The sequence below is a fragment of the Dreissena polymorpha genome, chromosome 13 (genome assembly GCF_020536995.1).
Source record: "Dreissena polymorpha isolate Duluth1 chromosome 13, UMN_Dpol_1.0, whole genome shotgun sequence".
Lineage (NCBI taxonomy): Eukaryota > Metazoa > Mollusca > Bivalvia > Myida > Dreissenidae > Dreissena > Dreissena polymorpha.
The window spans coordinates 33,799,336-33,825,465 of record NC_068367.1 but is presented as its reverse complement, the minus strand read 5'-3'; the positions used below and the strand labels follow the sequence as shown (position 1 = coordinate 33,825,465).

General features: G+C 35.0%; 3 protein-coding genes across 5 annotated transcripts in view; 2 read left to right on the top strand and 1 right to left on the bottom strand.

Moving 5' to 3' along the window:
• LOC127855902 (uncharacterized) overlaps window positions 1-19,044 on the bottom strand; it is a 328,965-nt gene extending 309,921 nt beyond the window's left edge. For all 3 annotated transcript variants that reach the window (XR_008037789.1, XM_052391814.1, XM_052391813.1), the window contains exons 1-3: window positions 18,553-19,044; window positions 17,163-18,175; window positions 13,291-13,643 (exon numbers count right to left, since the gene is read on the bottom strand). Coding sequence is in view for 2 of the 3 variants with exons in the window: in XM_052391814.1 (XP_052247774.1) it covers window positions 13,291-13,643; window positions 17,163-18,175; window positions 18,553-18,887 (1,701 nt within the window). In the remaining variant the exon portion in view is untranslated. The remainder of the gene's footprint in view (window positions 1-13,290; window positions 13,644-17,162; window positions 18,176-18,552) is intronic.
• The window catches only part of LOC127855901 (bromodomain adjacent to zinc finger domain protein 2B-like), a 364,850-nt gene that overhangs the window by 329,887 nt on the left and 8,833 nt on the right, over window positions 1-26,130 (top strand). The gene's annotated exons all lie outside the window — the stretch shown is intronic.
• Window positions 5,081-26,130, top strand: part of LOC127854571 (probable beta-tubulin polyglutamylase) — a 29,836-nt gene continuing 8,786 nt past the window's right edge. The window contains 2 exon segments of the mRNA XM_052389634.1: window positions 5,081-5,188; window positions 24,350-24,566. Coding sequence (XP_052245594.1) covers window positions 5,108-5,188; window positions 24,350-24,566 — 298 coding nt within the window. The 5' untranslated portion in view covers window positions 5,081-5,107.

Below are 26,130 nucleotides of genomic sequence, written 5' to 3'. Positions count from 1 at the left end.
GTGATTTGTTTGCATAAAATTAAAGCCTCATAAAGGCTGTCTCCCAATCGCAAAAAGTAAAAAAGGCTCTTTCCCAGAAAAAATGCCAAACTTTTCCAGTAAACTCAATAATAAGTTTATTGAATTTATTATACAGCAATTTAATTCCTTAGAACTTAAAGCCACACACCTTGAAATGAAATTCATGGTATAGTAAATTTAAGTATAAATAAGAAACATATTTTATCTATGCCAATATAAGAATATATCTGGTGGTAACAAGATAGAAATCCGTTTCTTTTGCGCTTTAAAACCTAACAATAATCGCGTTTGTCGAAACGGACGTATACGTCTAGAAATCCTACTTTCGGTTTTAAAGCGGTAATGTTTGAAAAACAAAAGAATGACTTGCTAACTAGGCTATATATTTAATTGTATATATCTCAATTAGAATATATATGGTGGTTACAAGGTAGAAATCCGTCTTTTTAACGCTTAAAACTTAAAAATAATCGCGTTTGTCGAAATTTACCTATACGTATAGAAATTCACTTTCGGTTTTAAAATTAAAAATAAATAATTAATTACTTGCTAACAAGACTCTAGATTTAAAAACAATTTTTCACACGATCAAATTGCATCTAAATGTATTGATTAACATGTACTTTATTTCAAGGTGTGTGGCTTTAATAATATAAATTTTAGAAAGAAGTTAAAGATGCCCTTATAAACAATTGGTAAAGTGTTATTTATAATCATATTAATAATGTTAATTTGTCCCAATTTCATGGTATATCATGTTTCTTTTGCCCAATCATACAGTAAAATATAAAGAGAAACAAAAGTTCTCTATTACAGATTCTCTTGCGTATAAGCATGATGATCTGTGTTGTTTTTAACCAGGTTTTCCGAAGGAAAAAACTGGTTATCGGAAAACCTGGTTATTAGATTGGCGAATGTCGGTGGGCGGGCGGGCGGAACAAGCTTGTCCGGGCCATTACTTTGTCGTTCATTGATTGTGAGATTTTAAAATCATTTGGCACATTTGTTCACCATCATTAGACGGTGTGTCGCGCAAAATAATGACGTCGATATCTGTAAGGTCAAGGTCACACTTTGAGTTCAAAGGTCAAAAATGGCCATAAATGAGCTTGTCTGGGCCATAACTATGTCATTCATTGTGAGATTTTAAAATCATTTGGCACATTTGTTCAACATCATTGGATGGTGTGTCACGCAAAAGAATTACGTCCATATCTCCAAGGTCAAGGTCGCCACAACTAAAAATATATTTATTTTGAAACAAGGGGGGTAACTATGAATAATCAGTAACAATGCACATTTTGAATTGTCTCCCTTCATCAGATTATTTTTTTAAATTGAAATCAAGGTCGCCATGAGTAAAAATAGATTCAATTTGATACAATGGGGGGTAACAATGCACATTTTGAATTGTCTCACTTTATCAGACTTTTTTCAAATTGAAAACCTGGTTTTGTGACAATTTTGTCCCTTGTTTTGGTTAGAATTTTGTGCGGTATTCCTAATGGAATTTTTTTTTCCAAATGGAACCTCAAAATTCCCAATTGAAAATTCTATGTTTTTTAGATCTCAACATTAAGTTCATCTCTCATCCAGCTTTATAAGTAAAACCTTAATTTAATACAATATTGAACACACTGAAATTATCAATTTTGAAGTAGTTTTAGCATAAAAACACAATAACACTAATTTCCCAATTTTAGTCAAAACACAATGATTTTTCCCAATCCAAAGGGACCCAGCCATATTCCCAAATTGGTGGGGAAAAAAACACTGATGATATTGGTTCACCTTACAGGGCTAAGGTGATGCTTTTTTTGCGTTCATAGGGTTTTTAATTGTCTATCTTTATGAATCAACTTTTCGCATGCAGGAAATTGCCTTTAAGTCAGGGCATGCCACTGTCACAGTCAGGGATATTTCCACAGTTTTGTGTCATGGCACAATGGGCTCCTCTGTCATTCCCCAAGTTAGTCAATGGCTGCAAAAAAAGAATTTTTGGAATTAAAAGAATCCATGTACTCCTTAAAGTTTAAATAATGTCCATCCTAAGTTTGATGTCTTATTCCAACTTTACAGAATACAAAACATTTTAATGAGCTAAACTTGCGTTATTTTGACTAGTTATGGAATTTCTTGCTATTGTTTTAATTACATAATTTAAACATGCTAACAATTTTACCATTTTCACTCTGTATTATCATTTTCAATATTTATTTGAATCTTATTTACCAGTTGTGCTGTTCATCTTGTTGTTTTTCAAAGAATTTGGTATAAAACATACGTGTACAATGAATGAAACAAAAGCAAAAGATTCACAATATTTGAACACATTTGCCCATTGATTCATGCATAAACCTGATACTGCCCATAGTTTCAGTTTGCCTGATTCTTATTTGAACAATTTCATGTTTTAAACTCTTTTTTTCAAATATCTGTGTTTAAGATAATGAGCACCATATCTCTGGCATGATACTTTTTCAAATAGGACCCCTGGTTGAATTCTGAGTATAATAGATAATAAAAATGCTTGTGCAAAAAGTAAACAATAATCAATGGGCCATTGAGAATATTGAATTTCAAGAGCCGCTTTAGAGGACCCAACACCTATCAAAGTGGGAATTGATTAAAACTCGATATTGAATATTTTTGACAAGTGTAAACAGTGTTGGTACACTTTTAGAGTTTTTACAGTGGCTGTTCGATTCAATCAGCGTATATTTATAGGTTCTTTAACTGCCATTACTATGAGTTTGTATCAATAGGAAATGTTTATTTTAGTTGTGCAAATATGAATTTAGAGACCTTTTGAGAACGTGAAATTGTCTAATGCCAAAAAAATTTAAGGGGAGGTTAAATAATATTTTCCATGGACTTTTTTCCATATGGTTTATAAAAATGAATGTAAGTATTGTAGTTTATGATGAGTGTCGACAGATAAATTCTGCTTATGTATATTTTAAGCTTTTTTCGGGTTATTTTATAGGAGTTATTGGGTCATATTCCACTTACAGCAAAAATATCTTTTTTCCTAAAGCTAGTCTGTTAAAAGAAAAAAATTAAGGTCACATTCAGATGTTATACTTCTTATGTAATTTATCAAAGAAATTGACATTTTTTCTCAATTTATGGAACATCCCAATGTCATCAAGCCAATAACGTGTACATTTAAAACAACAACTTTTACAGATGTTGTTATTTATTATTTCATTTATTAAAAATATTCATGCATGACATGGTTATGTTGTTATTATTCACATTGCAAATATGAAATCAATAATAAAAAATCTTTAATGTAAAAACATGTATTAAAATAAATCAAACTGGCATTGAAGAAGAAGAAGAATAAACAAAGAGATAAATCATGTCTTGTTAGCATTTGCGTCAATAACAAATATTACACCAATCAAGTTTCTCATTTAGTTTGATAAGAAACTGCTGATTCATCATACTTTGGTACATGGTTAATTGATTATCCGGGGACACTAAAATATGTATGCATAATATTATGATAAAATCTGTTTTGGGTTTTGGTATCTGTCATTTATCTACGAGACACCGTCAGGCACTATTATACTATTCTACATCAACAGATTGCAGTGTTTGTATGTCAAGTCTGAATATTATTGAATTGATTGTGAATCAATGTTTGCATGTTCATGATTGCTATTCATGAGGAGAATTTTTTATTGAAATGTACAGAAATGATTATTGCAAAATATTTTTTAGCTTAATATATAACTAGGAACTTGAAGAAACAAAGTAATTCAGGTAAAAGTAGCTTATATGAAAAAATATTTTAAGAACAAGTTAATTAAAACAAGAAATATCTTTAAAAAAGATATACGGCGTTGATTGTGGTCGATGTTTATGAACGATCAAAAGTTATCTCTATGAGATAAAAAGTAGCGGATGCCTTTTTTCTGCGCAGTTCTTAGCTACATCATAAGCAAATCAATTACGGGGTGTTGCGCCAGATTTCGTGGCTTATTTTGCTTTATGTGATATTATTACTCAGATATCTATATTTACAGAATAGAAAAACACAAGAAACATGCAAATAAACGAGTGCATATATGTCAGCCGGCAATACTCGAATCTTATTTAATTGCATAATTATAGTATAGCGAATTATTGTGCTCATGCTTAATAAACTGGTCTAAATGGATAAATATTTCTAATTAATTTTATCAAAATTGGTCCTTATCATGCAAATGTTGAAACCATATTAAAAATCGATGATTGACATACCACAATAATATCGCCGAATATCTTTATTTAGTATCTTTCTGATCAAAACAGACTTCAAGTGCACAAAGTTTACGAGACGGCGTTTATATAAAGATTTCTGCAACTGACCGCAAACTGACCTTGATACCTTGCGGATTGGAATGCAATGCATTACAGTCACTACGTTATTGTCAGTAAGACCGGTGTAACACAATGATCGCAACCCCTTCTGCGAACTCCGGTGATAAACTGTATATAAACTCTGACTTTCACAAATGGCCGCGAATTGACCCGAAACCTCGCGGGTTGAAATGCAATGCAAGTAAGTACTAAATATGATAACATAGCCTTTAGTATAAAGCTTTTGCGCTGGTAATTCTCTGAAAATAAAAGGTGAACGCACAAACTGTATTTTTGTCGAAAATTTATTGTAAAACTGTTCTATCTATTGAGCCTTTTCATTAGAGATAAAATTGTTTCATGCAGTAAAACAGTGTTACAAAGACGCGGATATGTTTCCAATGTTCTGGTGCTATACTCAAATCAGCCAATGGAATAAATGAAGTGTATTCATTCGTACCTAGCCGCGGGAAATTTTATTTGAGTATTATTGGACACTTACAAAGGTCAAGTCAGTGTGAAAAGCTGGCTTAATACAGCTTACGCCGAAAAACAACTGTACTTTAAAATGCATACAAATTATTTATGTTTCTGTTTTTCTTTCAGAATATGTAACCTCTGCACCATGCAAGCATCGCTAAGTTGACCCCAGAGGGAGGGTTAGCTCCTCCCCCTCCCCCAAGCCCCACAAACCACCCAGGGCGTTGACCCCCCTACCAGCCCCCACAGGTGTTCAATGGCCGACCCAAATGTAGCCAAGTTGACGGCCAGCCTAGAGGACCTGTCCTTGAAGAAGCAGCTACCTTTGAGACAGCAGGTAGGTTTCATGGCTTACATGTAGTGGATATTTTAGTCAAATTTGGGTCTGTATTTTAACCCCATTCCTACTGTTAAAAAGTGGATATTTTCCCCAATGACTGCCTAAAATTCATAATTGAAGGTTTTCGAAAAATAAAAATATAAAGAAATGAAATAAATAAAAATAAATTAAGTTAATTTCCCTATCCAGCTCTATTTTGACTAGTGCTGTAACAATATACCGGTATATCGGTATATATCGCAATACGCAATCCGCATATTGTAGTGCGATACGATTTTCATCATACCGGTACGAAAATTTTACAAAAATTCATTCACATTTCGTCCAGAAAAGCCATCCGAAATAATGATAGCAAGGTAAACAAAACAAAGCAGTGTAAATATTTTTTTTCTTAAAAATAGCATTCTGAAAAGTATATTATACGGAGTAATGTTGTTACATCGGAGCATTCGTTCGATGCTTTTGAACAGATTATCGTTGAATTAATTGGGTACAGCAGCTGTAAATGTTTCGTTCGATTCTGAATTGAGCATTATTAAATTTGTAATCCAAAGTTCGGAAATACGCTTCAAAATTTTAATGCTAATGCGACAATAAAAAATTATAGCGTCAAATAAAAAGTGCTTTATCCTTTGTCTCAATAAAAAGCGCGCAAAAATTATAAAGACATGTAGAACGTCGCATGGAAAGTATGGGTGTATTTTGTGTTGTATAAAAATGGGAACATCACGTCAGGTGAATTACGCGTGTTCAGTGGAAGAAAACGCCCAGGTTGGACGTTATTTCATCACATCTTTAAATAGTAACAAATGCCAAAATGTATTAGATACTTAAGAAAAGTTGCGAATGTTTGTGTTTCTTGTTATTCTTGAGCACATTTACCGGTATATAGTAAATATTTACCAAAATTTGCTTTCAAACTGGAATATACGGGATTATCGGGTAATTGGCAAGTTATAATTTTGGTACAAGTTAGCAATATATTGCGATATATTGCAATACGGGTTTTTGAACTGACAATATATTGCAATACGGTTTTTGGCGTATTGTTGCAGTCAAAATTTTTGACTAAAATTGGGAAATTGAGAGCTGCGTTTTTGCTGGCAAATAATATAAAACTGGAAATAAAAGTGTTTTTTAAATTGTATTTGCAAAGGTTTAATGAAAAAAAGCTTGATAGGGAGATACATGTAATTTTGCTGTTTATGTAAAAAAAAATCAATACATTTTTTTTGTTTATTAGAATCCTTAAATAGGCATCGTGGGCAGTCATTTTGGAAAATTGTACGTTTTGTTTGTTTAATGAAAACCTAAAATTGGGAATTGTGGGCAGTCATTTTGGAAAAATATATGCTCTCTGAGATTGGGAATGGGGTCACTTTCCTTCCCAAATTTTAACCAGAAAGAATACTGGTTTCATAGCAGAAAGTATTCTGTAATTGTCTATGTCTTTTGCAGGTAGGTTTGGAACCAGAAATATCATTCTGTTTTGCTTGCTTTTCTCCAGTTTGACCACGGTAAGTTTTTAAGTTACATTGAAAAAGCAAATACATGTATTGCTGGAAACAGCTGGAAAGTAGACTGGCTAGCTCAGTTGTTAGAGCACACAGCGGGGTTCACTGGTTCGATTCCCGGCCTAGCCATATAACTTTTGTGGTGATTGGTCATACAATTTAGGGACTTGATTTGGAAAAAACAGACTGACTTTTTAGCTCACCTGATTGCTCAGGTGAGCTTTTGTGATCGGTCTTTGTCCGTCGTCTGTCCGTCGTCCTTATTTGGTTTGTAAACACTCAAGGGGCCACATTTCTTGTCCGATCTTCATGAAACTTGGTCAGGAGATTTGTCTTAATGATACCTCAATCGATTTCGAAACTGGGTCATGCTGGGTCAAAAACTAGGTCATTAGGTAAAGAAAAAAGAATAACCTTGTAAACACTGTAGAAGTCACATTTCATGCCCAATCTTCATTTAACTTTCTCAAAATGTTTGTATTACTGATATGTTGCTCAAGTTCAAAAATGGTTCCGGTCCGTTGAAAAACATGGCCGCCAGTGGGCGGGGCAGTTTTCCTTATTTGGCTATAGAGAAACCTTGTAAACACTCTAGAGGCCACATTTCTTGTCCGATCTTCATGAAACTTGGACAGAAGATTTGTCCCAATGATACCTCGATCAAGTTTGAAACTGGGTCATGCTGGGTCAAAAACTAGGTCACTAGGTAAAAAAAAACAACCTTGTAAACTCTGTAGAGGTCAAATTTCATGCCCAATCTTCATGTGACTTTGTCAAAATGTTTGTCTTAATGATATGTTGGTTGAGTTCAAAAGTGGTTCTGGTCTGTTGAAAAACATGGCCGCCAGTGGTCGGGGCAGTTTTCCTTATTTGGCTATAGACAAACCTTGTAAACACTCTAGAGGCCACATTTCTTGTCCGATCTTCATGAAACTTGGTCAGAAGATTTGTCCAAATGATACCTCGATCAAGTTGTAAACTGAAAAAAAACATGGCAGCCAGTGGTCGGGGCAGTATTCATTATTTGGCTATAGAGAAACCTTGTAAACACTCTAGAGGCCACATTTCTAGGTCCAAATCTTACAAAAACCTTGTAAACACATGTAGAATTAGCATTACTTGCAAATGTTTGCATTGCAAAAAACCCATGCAAATGGACAGTACTCAATCAGAATTAATCATATGCTCACACTGCAAAAGTAAACAGAAGAGAACCAATCTAATATGCTCTAGAGTACTGAATTTTAAACTAATGGTAAGCAATGAACAAGGCCCTGTAAAAAAAGGTGAGCGAACTAGGGCCATCTTGGCCCTCTTGTTGACATTGTGACTATGACCAAACAGCGGCTATAAAATCATAAAAAAGCCCTGATTTTAAACCAAACATAGTACCTATTGGTATAAGGTGAGCCTTTCAGGACCATCATGGCCCTCTTGTTTTATTATAAGTGCCATTCAAAATGGGTTTGGCAGTTTTTGAATAATAAGAAACAGGTTTGTTTTTACCTTACTGAATATCGGCGTCTTTTTCCCCTTTCCGGACCGAAAAATTCCCCCAGTGGAAGCTTTTTCCCCTCCATAAAACAGTTCAAAACAATTGAATTTTACAACAAATTCGCTCGAAATTATAGAAAACAACGTTTGGTACCTGTCCAATTATGGTTCCCATCCCGTACACGCCGTACAGTACCGTATACATTTTACGACAATTATTACCTCCCTTGGCCGATTTACGATAACTTTCAACTAGCTTTACGTTAATTGTCACCATAATGTCGCACAACTGGAAAAGCTACCGAACCCCCCCCCCCCAAAAAAAAGTGCGAATAACTCTGTCATTACATCTTTCTTCACAATACCAAAGTGTAGTGACCAGGTAGTAAGCCCACTCAGTCTGCAGCAGTCCGTTCCTGTTGTACGGTCTGAAACTGTCACAGCCAGTCCCTGTCAAGGTGATCTCAGTCTGGAACATCTGGCCACAGTCAGTCCCTTTCAAGAAGAGATCACTCTGACAAAGTCAGCCACAGTCAGTCCCATCCAAGATGGTCATAATGCAACAGAACCGTTTGAGTTTAGTGAAATCCTAATTGCATCACCAGTGCATTCTAATTCTGAAAATTATGGCAACAATTCCGCAGTCAGTTATTGCCAAGTAGTTATCCCCACGCTTTTTAAAAAGCGTGGGGATATTGTGGTTATCTCCGCCGTCTGTCCGTCCTTCCTGGCCACTATCTCCTACACTATAAGCACTAGAACCTTGAAATTTACACACATGGTAGCTATGAGCATATGTGTGACCCTGCACTATTTGGAATTTTTATCAGACACCTGGGTCAAAAGTTATGGGGGTTGGGGTGGGGCCGAGTCAGAGATTTTCACTCTTTTTTTAGCGAGTCTGTTTTCGGAGAAAACCCGAGCTATTGTCATAGCCAGCTCGTCATCCACCGTCCGACGTCTGCTCTCCGCCGTAGGTGTCGAGCTAAAACCTTAACATTGGCCATAACTTTTTAAATATTGAAGATAGCACCTTGATATTTGGCATGCATGTGTATCTCATGGATCTGCACATTTTGAGTGGTAAAATTTCAAGGTGAACATCATCCTTCAAGGTCTAGGGTCGAAAAAAGTCAAAGGAAGTAATAAGCTTTAAATGGACATGGTTATCTGACCTGCCCACGTATATATTTTTGTTAAATAAATCAAAGCGGCGCAGTAGGCGGCATTGTGTTTCTGACAAACACATTGTGGTGAAAGGTCGAGGTCAAGGCCATCCTTTACGGTCTACGGTAAAAAATACAAATTTAAGGGAAGTAATAAGCTTTAAAAAGGGAGATAATTATTCAATATTGAACATAGCCACTTTAGATATTTGGCATGCATGTGTATCTCATGGAGCTGCACATTTCGAGTGGTCAATCACAGTCACGGTAGTGGCTTTTAATTATTTGCTACTAAAAATAGAGATTTGTTAGAGACAATGATTTTCAAGGGAAGTAATTTATATAATTATAAATCTCTTATTTTATATTTCCTTACCAAGAATTGAAGTTCTTTTCACAGTTACTGTACAGATTTATTATTTTGATTATTTATAATTTTATGAAAAAGAAATCAACTCTGGCTCTTTTAAACCACAGGCCTTGGTTGTCAGTGATGTCTGACATGGTCATAATTGACTGTGAGACCCCCCTCCTTCCCCCCCCCCCTCCCCCCCTTGGATTGGACAAAGTTCAAGGGAAGTAATAAGCTTTAAAGGGAGATGATTTCTATACCTGCCAAATGATAAATAGCAATTTTATTTCAAAGCAGCCCAATAGGGGGCATTGTGTTTCTGACAAACACATCTCTTGTTGGGTCACTAGGTCAAAGGTCAAGGTCACTGTGACCTCTAAAAAAAATAAATTCTGACAAGCTTTCGCAGCCGAGCGTGGCACCCGTTATGCGGTGCTCTTGTTATGCCCCCGGTATGGTGCATTGGTCATAACTTTTGCAATATTGAAGATAGCAACTTGATATTTGGCATGCATGTGTATCTCATAGAGCTGCACATTTTGAGTGGTGAAAGGTCAAGGTCATCCTTTAAGGTCAAAGGTCAAAAAAACAAATCCAAGGGACGTAATAAGCTTTAAAGGGAGGTAAGTAATGAACCTGCCAAATGATAATTTTTTTAAAAATAAATCAAAGCAGCGCAGGAGGGGGCATTGTGTTTCTGACAAACACATCTCTTGTTTTATGTTATTTTACATGAACTTCTTCATTTCTACACCGATTCACTTCCAATTGATACTGAACATCTCTTATAACAATACGGTCAATCTCAACTATGCATGGCCCCATTACCAACCCTGGGGTTCCCCCTGGGTCAAACATGCGGTGTGGGGATACGCGTCGGCCTCTGCTGCGCCATTTCTAGTTATGAAATGTAAATTAACCAGAAACATTAATCTATCAAGAAAATAACAGTCTTTTTCAGGTTTTTTTTTTTACTTAGAAAGTGACGCCGATATTCGGCGTCTTCCCCTACCAGATTTTTTCCCCTAAAAATACAATCTCACCTCCAAAAATATAATTTTTTACCAAAATATAATATTTAACCCTCAAAGAAATGTTTTTTTTCTTTTGGGAAATCGACACTTATCCAATTAGTACCATGTACAACGATCTCGCTCTCTCTCTCCCGACAAACACTCAAATCTAGGAATACCAGTGATTCTAAATATAGCTCTTAAATTACGTCATGGAAACCGGGCAACTAATCATATTAATCATGTGACTATTTTACTGGATTCCGGTCTTGCGCGAGAAGGGTGTTTCGTCAATTAATTACCGGAAACCAGTTGAATTTTCATCCGGGTTATGTGAAAGCCAAGATATAAACGTTAAAACAGAAAAAGTTTCAGAATTGGCGTTCATACAGGAACAAAATAAAACGTTCGGACTCGGAAAATACTAATTGCGTCGACGCATTTTTTAAGAATGAATCATCAAAAAACGTTGAAACCCAGCAGGATTCGGAGGTACATGTAATCCACATAGAACATTGTGAAAGTGAAAGTACACAATCGGCAGCTGCCGCACCTTTCCCTTCCAATACTGTAGCAGATCTAAATCATCTACCCATTGATCATGAAATTGAAATCAAAATATTGACATCGTCCCCCGGCCCCAGTTGAAAACATTTCCCATTATTAGATCTACCCCTGCAACTTTTTTTAGGACTTTGACTTTAATATCATACTTGTTCATGTGTTTAAGAACGAAAAGGTCAGACACATGTCTCTTTTTCTAAAAAAAAACAAACCCTGAAGTCTGTAGGTGAGTTATAGAGTTGAAATGAACAGTTTTTATTTTTCCCCAAATATGTCTCTATCGCGCTCTTTTTTCCCCTTTTACCCAGCGTCCAGCGTCTTCCCCTTTTTCTAAAAAAAACCCTGTTTTTTTTAACCCATTACACAGTAAAAGTAAGACTCTTAACATATTTCCCCATTAAGGAAAGAACAGGCACAATTTTTTCCCTTAAGTGGAAAATCGCATGTAAAATTTCCCCCACGTAAGGGCTAAAGGCCCCATCCCCCACAACCCCAAAAACCACTGATAAAGCACGCACTGCAAATGCATACAGTGATCTTTTTTGTCCCAAATTACAGCCTCTTTCAGGCTGTTTCAGAATGGCAAAAGAAAAAAAATCCAAAAATTCTTATCAAAATTTCCCCTAAAAGATGCCAAACTTTTCCGTTAGACTCCTTAGTTGGCTTATTGAGTTTATTATAAAGCAATAATATTCTTTGGCACTTAATAATAACAAGTTTAAAATGCAGTTAAACATGCGCGTATAAAGAATTGGAAAACTGTTATTTATAATCATAATAATAATGTTTATTTTTTCCTGATTTCATGGATTATCACACTATTTTTCCAAATCGATAGCACAGGCTGTAAAATAAACTTTAAAAAATTACTGGCATATATGAGTCATACAACGTGTTTGGAAATGTAACTTTAATGCACAAAATAGTGTCTATTCATGTAGTTAACACTATTTGTATATTTGATTGGAAGAAAATGCAAAGGACAAAGGGGCATGTGAACATAATTAAAAGTTAATTTATTCAGCAAAACATAGTGAACAGTAAAGGCAGATAGCATGAATGACACTAGTAAATACATATATAACTGTAATCAACAAGTAAAATCTAAAAACAACAATTAAAGAAGTCTGTACAATACATAATTGTCAATCTAAATAACTTTATATTTTTAAGGACAGAACACATGGTGACTGTTCAATAATACAATGAAAATGTAAAACCTTTCCTCCTTAATTGCACTCTGCCGTTCTTTTTACTGTGCATAACAATTACACAAAAATATTATAGAACATAACCACACAAAAAAATCATGTATGTACATGTTATTCATTTTTAAGATATATATCAAGAAAACAACAATACACTGATTATATGCGATTGAAAAGGAAAAATAATTATCAGCAATGGATGGTAGCACATATTAAATTGTATTGCAACACAATATATAATCCCGCAAGAATTATGCATTGAAACAAAACACTAAATAATAGATCCATGCTCTCAAAGTTAATTATAAATGTACCTTTTCAAACATATTCATGATTTGACATTAGTAGGCACGACAATATTAAATCATTCATGTGATTTATGTGATGAAACGTAATACTGAATACAAGAGTCATGTATGTACATGTTATTCATTTTTAAGATATATATCAAGAAAACAACAATACACTGATTATATGCGATTGAAAAGGAAAAATAATTATCAGCAATAGATGGTAGCACATATTAAATTGTATTGAAACACAATATATAATCCCGCAAGATTTATGCATTGAAACAAAACACTAAATAATAGATCCATGCTCTCAAAGTTAATTATAAATGTACCTTTTCAAACATATTCATGATTTGACATTAGTAGGCAAGACAATAAATCATCCATGTGAATTATGTGATGAAACGTAATACTGAATACAAGTTTGGTGTGGCCAAGAATTCATGTTAAGTACATGTTCCGAAATCAAGTTTACTTAAACTTGTGAAAAAACACCTATTTTACTCTTAACACAAGGATGTTATCGCTAGACAATTGTCCCACAATGATGGATGCTGTGCTCCTATTGTAGAAGACTGAGAGTGGGTGATTAAGTCCATCCCTCTTGGTAGCAAGAGTTGCCAGCTTCTTCTTGCCTTCCCCATCCAGCTGAATGATAGTGCTGGATGATTCTCCACACACCAGAACCTGTCCCAGAGCAGTCACATATATAACGCTTGGGTGTTGTAGGTCTGGGTCTGTGAAGGCTTGGAGAACTGTGCCATCTCTGGCCAGTGTGAGGACCTTGTGATGGGAATAGTTGGTGATAAATATCTTGTCACCAGGAGGACTCACTGCACACTTCGATACTGTAAAGAGAGTAGGATCATTGTAGTTAGTTATTAACAGAATCATTATGTTAATAAAGACAGACACACTTATTCACCCCAGCTATTTGTGTTCATTAATAAAGTATGATTTTTCTTAAAATGAATCATGTATTCAAGGATGATTATATTATGCTGAAACCCTATGGAATGAACAGCACTTAAATACTCTAAATAAGTACATTTACTCACTTACTGTAAAACCATTAAATTTCGTGTGGTACGAATTAGCGTGGATTTCGTTGGTCCGCTAAACCACGAATTCAAGTACCAACGATTATTGATACATTTTTTGCTCGACAATTATATATGAAATATACAGTCAATCTTGTATTTAGAGACCACTTAAGGGAGTAACCAAAAGTGGTCTCTTAATAAAATGGTCTTTAAATAAAAAAGGCCATTTGGGAAGAATATGCGGATCTTCCATTTTAAATCCAGATGTAGGACTATCACCTTTTTTACACAATTATTTTCACTTTTGTAATCAAATAAATCTAAATAAAAATAAAATAAATAAATTATGTTTTATTAAAATGTGTTTTATTTGTTTTCTCTTATTCTAAAATTTATTAAATTGGGTTTTTCTGACTCCAAACTCGTTCGCGATGTTACGTGCACTTTTACTCTTAGACAATTCCAATACCCGAATTTTCTCATTAAACGTTAACACTTTCTGTTTTGACATTTTAATTTCTGCATGTAAGCTTTTGGAAATCTGACTCGATTATGGTGCATATGGAAATAAATAAAACACGTCGATTGAAAACTAAATAAACAGGCCTGATTTGAAAATTTTGCTAACACAAACTAATTACCATAATTACAATTAATTATTTTAGAGAACGGATATCGACACATGTTACAGATTAATAGTTTATTTTTTACACCTCGGGAACACTGTGAAAATGTTTGTCGCATCGGCGCATTGTTTCTTCAATAAAATCGGCGATTAAGTTTGTCACTTAACGTCCCAGATTGTAAACTCTTTAAACCGTAGACTATGCGTCAATACCTCACTGTATTATTCAACACACAAAAAATGATACGCAGTCTGCATCAACACCGGTCATCGATACAAAGGAAAATGGCTGGTGTGAACACAAAACAAAGGTGCAATCTTACATCTTATCGGCTTAAATAAACAATTAACACGGATTTGTACCTGAACGGTCAACATATTTACAACTTTGCCCTTAAAATGGTCGCTTTATTAAAGATTTGGACATCAAAATACACGAAAATCAGCGGTCGTTGGTCGCATAAGACAAAAGTTGCTTAATACAATATGAAAATATAGTGAAAACTCTCGAGGGGAATTCAAAGTGGTCGCATAAGACAAAAGTCGCTTAATGCAAGCGGTCGCAAGCACAAGATTGACTGTATATAGTGGAGCTATCCTACTCACCCCGGCGTTAGCGTAAGCGTGAGCGTTAAAGTTTGCGTACCACCCCAAATATTTCTTATATCCCTTGACATATTGCTTTCATATTTTTCATACTTCTTTACCAACATGACCCCAACCTATAAACACGAGCAGACAACTGTATCAAGCATTTTGTAAGAATTATGGCCCTTTTTCCACTTAGAATATCATATTATTGATAACTCTATGTTAAAGTTTGCGTACCACTTCAAATATTTTCAATGTCCCTTGACATAGTGCTTTCATATCTTGCAAACTTCTTTACCAACATACCCCAATCTATAAACAAGAGCAGACAACTGTATCATGCATTTTGTAAGAATTATGGCCCTATTTACATTTAGAATATGCATATTATTGATAAATCTATGTTAAAGTTTGCTTTCATATTTTGCAAACTTCTTAACCAGCATGACCCCAATCTATAAACAAGAGCAGACAACTGTATCAAGCATTTTTTAAGAATTATGGCCCTTTTTTGTCTTAGTAACTGAATATTTTGTTAAATTTTGTGTTTAGATCCACTTGACTTCTAAAGTATCAAAGCTATTGCTTTCAAACTTCAAATATTTTCTTCCTATCATGAGGGTACTGTACCTGGCAAGTTCAATTTGACCTTGACCTTTGAATGACCTTGACTCTCAAGGTCAAATTAATAAATTTTGCTTAAATTGCCATAACTTCTTTATTTATGATCAGATTTGATTCATTCTTTGACAAAACAACACTTACCTGACATACCTCAATGGACTCCACCCAAACCATCCCCCACGCTCCACCCCCAGAATCCCCCCCTACCAAAAAAAAAATATTATTTTTTTAATTTTTTTTCTTATTTTTGAAAGATCATATATTAAATGACCACACCCCCACATTATACCCCCCTCTCCATGATGGCTTACGTTATACTGTCAAGCACTCGAATAGTCGAGAGCGCTGTCCTAGTGACAACTCTTGTTTATACGCTTCCATTTACGGCCATTAACCATTTCTTCCACTGAATCGTTAGCGGCCTGTGTCAATAATGCTAAGTCAGTCATAGACTGAGCCTTTGCAGGGTAGGGCAATCCTGCTATAGTAGGAGAATGTGTCTGAACTGTTCCCGTTTTCAACCATTTTGAAAGAGACATTGTTAGATTGAGATATGCTAGTTAATACAATATGTTGTTTTCTTGATAAGTGTTTGGGTAATAATACATATTAAATCAAGCATGTAATTTAAACTGTACATCAACGATTGTTCTCTTTTACGTGACGTCGTCAAATTAACAGTTTGCAGATTTATCACATATGTCAATTAGTGCCAATTAAAGTTAAAAGAGACATTACAGTTTTCATACTTGCATTCTGGGGACCTTATTAATCAATTGTTACTACTAGGGGACCGATTGTGCTGAGAATTACTAATATTGTCAAAACAACATAGATGACAATTAGCTAGCGGGGACCCACAAGTGCGCTGCTGTATCCCTCTTATTGACAATTATCGGCAACACTTTCAGGCTTCAGTGCACATTAACCTCAAGTCTTGCTGTCAATACAGATTAGCAGATTATGCTTCGTTATTACTCTGGTTGTTTTAATCAAAGTTTAATTATTATGACGGTCAGTCTTCCCAAAAAATTTGAAATCCTCGAAATTACGTATCAACGAATTAGTTTTTTTTTTTATATATATACGAAATTACGTGTCAACAAAATAGTTGTTTTTTATTAAACCACGAAATTTCATACCGACGAATTTCTATATGTTTACAGTACATAGTCTGAGCTTTCTGACATGATTATTTTAGAGGAATTATTTAAAATATTTTTCTTTACCAATGAAAAAGTCATATACAGTAATGAAAAAGGCAAGAAAATACTTGAGCAAAGGAAGGACTTTAATATTAAGGAGTTTTCATTTACTTATAGTGAAATTAATATGTCAGTTATTTGCAAATATAATTGCCTGAAACTGGCAAAGGTAAAATACAAATGACTTTTGTGTTAATATGTATATATAAAGCTTAATGCTATTGTATTATTTCATATGATATTTTCAAATGTTACCTGAATATATCCATCAAATGTTACCTGTTAACTTGTCTGATGTATCTTCATACAACTTAGTCAACAGGGCTCCTTTCATTGAATACTTGTAAAGTGCAGTGCCACAAGTGAGATACAGGTCTTGCATAATATGAGCAATACCAAAACATGCATGCTGAAACTGTAACATCCTGCCCTTAACCAGCTGCCCACCATTCACAGAGACAAACTGGACCTCATGTGTCCTAGTGTCATTCACAGTAACAGCTACTTCACTTGGTGTGATTTTACACATGTCCCATGGACTACCATTTAAATCATAATGACCCACCATCTGGTATTGATGATTGAGTAGCTTAACTCTTTTATTAATACTATCTGCAACAAGGATCTGATCCTCAGAGAGAACACAAATGGCATCGATATAGCAGTTATTTGAATCGCTCTGTAGGCGCACATTATACTTTGACTTCCCTTGTACTGTGAGTGCCTGGTCTGGATCAACTAACACTAATGTTTTCTTGGTACTGAGTACAATCTTCCCCAGACTTGACAATTTAGACAAGTACTGTTGAAAATCCCTGTCTGCCTGGAATGTCAGTGAACTTTCAACCTGAAACGAGTTCTGCTTCAGATATGTTTCAGACTGCTTAATCTTTTCCATACATTTCTTACTAGCAATAAATGTGAGTTCTGCTTTGCCCTTATCAACAATGTCGTGTATTGCGTCATTGAGTTGCTTGAGTTCATTTTTGAGTTTGCTGCAATTGTCTGCATCAGTCTTGACAGATTCTTTCAGACTGGCCAACTTATCATCTAGCTCTTTCATGGTGTTTTTTTCAATGTTGTCTAGAATACTATTTATTTTTTTGCGTGTGTCATGTATTACATATAATTGTTTGTCGTATGAAGCCTGCAAAGACTGCATGTTGGTATCCCAATAATTCTGAAGTTTCTTGATTTCTTCAAGAATGCTTTGGATTTTTCTTGATAGTTGCTGCAAGTTTGGTGGAGATCCTTTTACTGACTTGGATATCAGTGTTACTTTAGCACATTGTCTAAATGGAAATCAATATTTAAATATTTGTATGTGGTTTACATTGCCATTATGCAATAATATGTATGAACTTTCGTTAATCGTGTTTTTGTTGTAGTTTTTTAATGCTATTTTCAAGTAATAAGATATGGAATGTCTTCATTTTAATACTGATTTCTATTTTTAACAGACACATTATTAATACTAGTCATCATATAAAATTTCATTTCACAAAAAAGAACTTGAAATAAATAACAGACACATTATTAATACATAATGTCATCATATAAAATTTCATTTCACAAAAAAGAACTTGAAATTTTTTTATCTGAATAAGGCTGTATTGAATAGTCTCTTACGACAAAAAAATCTTTAAAAGCAAATATGTGTCTGACTAACCTGTGATTGAGGAAAGCACAATTAGTGCAGCACAGCTGACTGTGGTCCTCACAAAACATTTCTAGATGTTTGTCGTCATGAAGGTCACACTTCTGAAGGAAATCCTCCACTTCCTTGCACACTGGCCACTTACTTGTGTCTCCCCTTCCGTATGTCACATGTGTCCCAAACAACTGACTATGCAGATTAATACATTTTGCACAATAACATTTCTGACAGTTTTCGCAGTAAAAGTCAGCCCACTGGTCAATTTTGTGCTCTAAACAGGGGAAACAACAAAAGTCAATAAATGAATCAGAGCCACTAGCCACAGTTGACTTAGAATACGTAGCCATCTTGATAACCTTAGTATAAATATTCAATAGAAATATTTATGCCTTAAATTACACATCTTCAACTGGTGTCGTCAATCAACTAATATTTACTGTGTACCTTTGTACAATTTACAGATAAAGATTTGAGCTATCAGTACTTGGCTTCATGTGACTGAATGCATTATCAAATCATATGAGGTGTACATGTATGTTATCATATACTGTAAAACCATTAAATTTTGTATGGTACGAATTTTCGTGGATTTCGGTGGTCCGCTGTACCACGAATTTAAGTGCCAGATTATTTATACAGTTTTAATCCGAATTCGGTCATTTCGGAATGTCAATTCCGATACTTTCTTTTGTTGTCGGTTTCGAGATATTTGTGTTTTTTGTAATAGTTACTTCACTTCAGTAGGTCGCATTACACTATATCTTGACTAATTAAATATTTCCGAATCGAAAATGTTCTTATTTTCCACCCATTTGACATGAATTATATTTGTTTGATATTTACTAACATGTTTATGATTACTTAGTATGATAAGAACTACGATGTTAATGAATACTTAGTATGAATGACAGTGTGTTCATATAAAATATCAATTTGTTCGCCATCCAGTGCATTAATAAAAATCTAAAGTTGTGTGAGTTTTTAACCAGGTTTTTTAACCAGGTTTTCTGAAGGAAAAAACTGGTTATTAGATTGGCGAATGCGGGCGGGCTGGCTGGCTGGCTGGCGGGCTGGCGGAACAAGCTTGTCCGGGCCATAACTATGTCGTTCATTGTCAGATTTTAAAAGCATTTGGCACATTTGTTCACCATCATTGGACGGTGTGTCGCGCGAAATAATTACGTCGATATCTCCAAGGTCAAGGTCACACTTTGAGTTCAAAGGTCAAAAATGGCCATAAATGAGCTTGTCCTGGCCATAACTATGTCATTCATTGTGAGATTTTAAAATCATTTGGCACATTTGTTCACCATCATGGGACGGTGTGTCGCACGAAAGAATCACGTCAATATCTCCAATGTCAAGGTCGCCACGACTAAAAAAATAATTTTTTTTAAAACAAACTTACAAAGGGGGTTAATTTTGTTTGTTCATTTCAAAAGTTCAGTTTGAGTTTTCTCCCTTTATCAGATTTTTTTTCACAATGAAAACCTGGTTTTGTGACAATTTTGTCCCTTGTTCTTTCTTTATTCATCATGTACGTTTTATTCATCATGGTTAATAAATATAACATCAACGATTGATTTCATTTACGTGACATTGTCAAATTAACAGTTTGCAGATTTATCACATTTGTCAATTAGTGCCAATTAAAGTTAAAAGAGACATACCGGTAACGGTTTTCACACGTGATTTTGGGGACCTTATTAATCAATTGTTGCTACTAGGGGACCGATTGCGCTGAGAATTGCAAATATTGTCAAAACAACATTGATGGCAATTAGCGAGCAGGGACCCACAAGTGGGCCATTTTATCGCTCATATTGACAATTATCGGCAACACTTTCATGCTTCAGTGCACATGAACCTCAAGTCTTGCTGTCAACACAGATTAGCAGATTATGCTTCGTTATTACTCTGGTTGTTTTAATAAAAGTTTAATGGAGGTCAGTCTTCCCCGAAATTTTGAAACCCACGAAATTACGTATCAACGAATTAGTTGTTTTTTATTTGAAATCCACGAAATTAAGTGTCAACGAATTAGTTGTTTTTTTATTAAACCACGAAATTTCATACCGACGAATTTCTATACGTTTACAGTATTATGAATGTCTGTTAGGTTTAGCCACAGCCTTAAAAAGGTTGCCATCTTGAATATTTCTTTAATTGGTATCTGGGACAATTTCTGTAATATACATAATTATAGTGACACACAATCTTAAATCACACTGTGTAAGTTGGGTTAAAATGTGAAATGTAAAGCCATGTCAGGACTTAAAATTTGACACAATTATTTAGTATACCGGTACTTAAAACATGCGTCGTCAGTAAAAATGTTAAGAAAGAAATACTACCTTGTCCTAAAATAACCCAAAAGTAAATTCATTTATGTAAAAAAGTAGAGAACACATTTTGATTACTTTATTTTATGAAAGTATTGCAAAATTTCAGTTCTAATACTGGTCTGGCTCTGTGCAGATGTAAAGAACTATGCTATATATCTGGTCAGTATGAAGAGCTTGTGCTGGTCTGGCCTGGTGATAAATTAACACATGTAATTTGTCTCCCAAAAGACTCAATGCACACTTACATACTGTAAATGAGAGTAGTTTTGATATATTTTTTTATTTTTACAGAATCATTAATTTATTAATGACAGTGTTTGTCTAATTCAGTATTATTAAGTATGATGTTTCTTAATTCTTTACATACAATAAAACATATAATTGTTTAAATGATTGTTTTTATTCTTAAACATAATTTCAAACACATCAATAGCGTTCATTCCCTTGGTACATATACCTATGTACGTTCAGAGTTTGATGAAATTTGCATTTACTCAATTCAAAAACCAATTTACTTGTACAATAAAAAAAATAGTTAAAAAAAATACTTATGCAAAGAAAAGGCATTATTGTACAGTAGTTTTATTTAATTATAAGTTATAGAGCAACCTATAAAGTTTGCAAAACATATATTTTGACGACTGCAATACCATTGTATTAAAAAATGTACATTATGGTATATACATAATGTATCAAGCAATTATTTGAAACTACACCTGGCCATGACCCAGGTAATACTATGATCCATACATTGTACATCATCTTAAATAGTCATAAAGCAATATTCAAACTTCATTTTTTAGAGCTCAATTGTATTTTATCAACTGATGTATCTTCATTCAACAAGTCTCCAATGATTGATTACTTTTAAAATGCATTGCCAGCTGTGAGTTACATGACATTGTACTGGGGCCGTATTCCAGTAGCTTCTAGGTTAAAAAATAACAAAGTTGAAATATTGCGCAATATTTTTTCTTATCTCCGCCATTTTTTCTTTAAACATAAGATTTCACTTAAGTTAAATTCTGGTAGCTTCATAAACTTAATAAATTTCTTTACTCTGTGTATTTTTTCTCCTATATTTAATATTAAGTTAACTTCCTTTAACTCTTAAAGCAATTTTTTAAAGAGAATTAATAAGCGTCTCATGTTTTGTTTTTTTACATTTCAAATTTAACTTAAGAAATTTATTTAAGAAATTTCTTAACTTAAGTGCAAACTTAAGAAGCTACTGGAATACGGCCACAGGTCTGTCTCAGATAATGAGCAGAACCAAATAATGAATGTTAAAATAGTAACTTTGTGCCCTTGAACTCACTGACAGCGACAGCTGCTGCGTTTGGTGTTATTTAACACATGTCATGTGTTATGAATACAGTGCTAATAAATGCAGCGTTGTAATGCAAAATGTGTCTGAAACATATTTCTGTTTGTATTTTATGCAGGAATTCAAAATTCATTAGTAAATACCCCATGACTGAAAAAAAAGTATCGGGAGCTCTGGAAAAGAAGTCATGCCAGTTTTACAAAAAGAGGCATATCTGTGTGATGTAAAGGGGCCAGTTTTACAAAAAGAAGCTTATCTGTGTGATGTAAAGGGGCCAGTTTTACAAAAAGAGGCATATCTGTGTGATGTAAAGGGGCCAGTTTTACAAAAAGAGGCATATCTGTGTGGTGTAAAGGGGCCGGTTTTACAAAAAGAGGCATATCTGTGTGGTGTAAAGTGGCCAGTTTTACAAAAAGAGGCATATCTGTGTGATGTAAAGTGGCCAGTTTTACAAAAAGAGGCATATCTGTGTGATGTAAAGGGGCCAGTTTTACAAAAAGAGGCATATCTGTGTGGTGTAAAGGGGCCAGTTTTACAAAAGAGGCATATCTGTGTGATGTAAAGGGGCCAGTTTTACAAAAGAGGCATATCTGTGTGATGTAAGGGGCCAGTTTTACAAAAAGAGGCATATCTGTGTGATGTAAAGGGGCCAGTTTTACAAAAAGAGGCATATCTGTGTGATGTAAAGGGGCCAGTTTTACAAAAAGAGGCATATCTGTGTGATATAAAGGGGCCAGTTTTACAAAAAGAGGCATATCTGTGTGATGTAAAGGGGCCAGTTTTACAAAAAGAGGCATATCTGTGTGATGTAAAGGGGCCAGTTTTACAAAAAGAGGCATATCTGTGTGATGTAAAGGGGCCAGTTTTACAAAAGAGGCATATCTGTGTGATGTAAAGGGGCCAGTTTTCCAAAAAGAGGCATATCTGTGTGATATAAAGGTGCCAGTTTTACAAAAAGAGGCATATCTGTGTGATGTAAAGGGGCCAGTTTTACAAAAAGAGGCATATCTGTGTGATGTAAAGGGGCCAGTTTTACAAAAAGAGGCATATCTGTGTGATGTAAAGGGGCCAGTTTTACAAAAAGAGGCATATCTGTGTGGTGTAAAGTGGCCAGTTTTACAAAAAGAGGCATATCTGTGTGATGTAAAGGGGCCAGTTTTACAAAAAGAGGCATATCTGTGTGATGTAAAGGGGCCAGTTTTACAAAAAGAGGCATATCTGTGTGATGTAAAGGGGCCAGTTTTACAAAAAGAGGCATATCTGTGTGATGTAAAGGGGCCAGTTTTACAAAAAGAGGCATATCTGTGTGATGTAAAGGGGCCAGTTTTACAAAAAGAGGCATATCTGTGTGATGTAAAGGGGCCAGTTTTACAAAAAGAGGCATATCTGTGTGATGTAAAGGGGCCAGTTTTACAAAAAGAGGCATATCTGTGTGATGTAAAGGGGCCAGTTTTACAAAAAGAGGCATATCTGTGTGATGTAAAGGGGCCAGTTTTACAAAAAGAGGCATATCTGTGTGGTGTAAAGGGGCCAGTTTTACAAAAAGAGGCATATCTGTGTGATGTAAAGGGAAGATACTTGTTTTACAAAACTCTTTTCTGTCATTAGATTTCTCTAAACCGAGAGTGAGCATACCTGTGGCAGTATTTTTTTTCATTTTTTGTTAAGCACCCTTGAAGCACCTGGAAAAATACGGAATTCTCTATTGAGATCCAAAAAGCTCCAGAAAGGAAGCAATGTTGCGTCAAATTCGTTTCAAAATTGCATTATCTGCAAGGGAACAAATAAAATGAGCACTGAAACTGAACATTACAACAAAAAGACAAAAAGATGAATTTGTTAAATTAAGTATTAAGCGATTGAAAAGAAAGATAATTCCCAATCTGAAGCAGGGATGTTAATTTTCCGGAAATCCTGATTTGAGCCGTCCAGAGTGGATTTAAAATTTGGGACAATTCACACCCCTGCTGAAGACTTGACATCGTGAATTTTTCAAATTTCAGGGTTTTTCATGCTAATTTTTCCCACTTGTACCGGTACTTTTCCAGATTGGGCAAAAATGTGCAGTTGTTTACGAAGAACTCTGGATTTTTTTTAGGCCCACCTGTTTAACTAAATTTCTCTTGTATTCTTTCAGACCCAGAAGCCCATGCTAAAATACAGCAACAACTCCATCAAGCCCGTCCAGCTGTTCAACCATGCTGACCTAGTTTCCGTGCGCAGCAATGCCGAGGCCGCCCGCAACGCCTACAGCAGTCTGAGCAATGCCTCAGCCAACAGCACCATGCCAACGCCGTTCCATTCCACCATGAAACCGCCACCTAGTCCCCAGCAACTTCTTAAAGCAGCCACTGGTACTGATTGATAAATTTCACCACCTTTTTATCACATGCTATACCCTATTTCCCATGTAATACAACCATTACATATTTTTTTTTATAACACATGTGTAATACAACATTTTTAAGCGTTTTCATTGGCTTAGTTTTTGTTTATTGACCAATCTCATTGTGTTATTTTGCTGCAATGCGTCAAATGACGTCACAAAATGTAAATAACACTCGGGATTAATCATTATGTTTGTGTAAATATTAATTTAATTTGCTTATTTAAAAGCATGTGATAAAAAAGATCTGACACTCGTCATATCATACCATATTTGATTAAACTCGTCCAGGAAATTCGTTAGTAAGCTTGCCAAAGGCTCGCTTATTAACAAAATTCCTGAACTCGTTAAATAAAATATGGTATGATATGACAACTCGTGCCAGATCCTATATGTATTTTATGGGCAGCCTATATGGAACGACAAAACTGCTTTTTTTAGGAGAAACTGAGGTATGTGTATGGTAAGTCAATCATGATGGGTTAACTTAAATTATGTTTGGTTAAGTTAACATTATGTTGTGTTTATTTGACATGCTGTTGTGTTAAAATGACATGATGTTGGGTTAAAATGACATGATGTTGGGTTAAAATGACATGATGTTGGGTTAAGGTAACATTATGATAGGTTAAATGAATTTATGATGGGTCAAGTTTGCTTTTTATTTACAACAAAAATAATTGTTTGAAAACCTTCAATTGATAATTTATGGCAGTCATTTGGGAAAGATAAATGTAATTTTTGACATTGGGAATGGGGCTGAATAAAGGCCCCAAATTTGCCCCCAGGGCCCTTAATCTGTTAAATCCACGGCCCAAATTCGGCCGCATTCCCCCCTGAAAAGTATACTTTTTTCCCCTTTTGGGGGGAAAAATTCCCCCTAAAAAAAAAAAAAATTTTTTTTTTTTATAGATAGATGTCTCATGATTATTATATCTCAATTCTATTTTATTTAATCTTTTCAAACATACTTAATTATGAAATAAGCAATGAATATAGTGCAAACATGTACAAATGTAATAATTAGAGAGTAAGTAAAAAATCCCCCAAAAAGGGAAACACCGCGAAAATTCCCCCTGCTATGGGTAGCGACCCGCTTCCCCTAAAATGGATTGAGGGCCCTGGCCCCAAAACTCCACTGGGAGTGAACCAATGATCCCTCAGTATCAAGGCGTATGCCATATCAATTACAGCACTGGGAGGTCAAGATACAGTACACTCCACGCGTTTTCCCCAAAAAAACGCGCTCCCTCCGCGGGTTATTTTCTGCTAGCGAGTGTTCACGCGGCGTTGGAAGAGCGAGGTGAACTCGATAAAACGCTCGGCGTTACGCCGCGTTCGCTAATTCCCGCGGCGTGTATTACTTTAGGCTAGTCGGTAAATGCAGACACTTTCCGTTCTTATCAGTGATCGCCGCGCAACGCCGCGTTAGCAGTGTGCTACTTGGCATGCCAAAAAATAAAAACATTGCTATAATAAATTGTTTAAATACTGTAGTACATGTTTAACAAAGATAATTGTATAGAAAATTA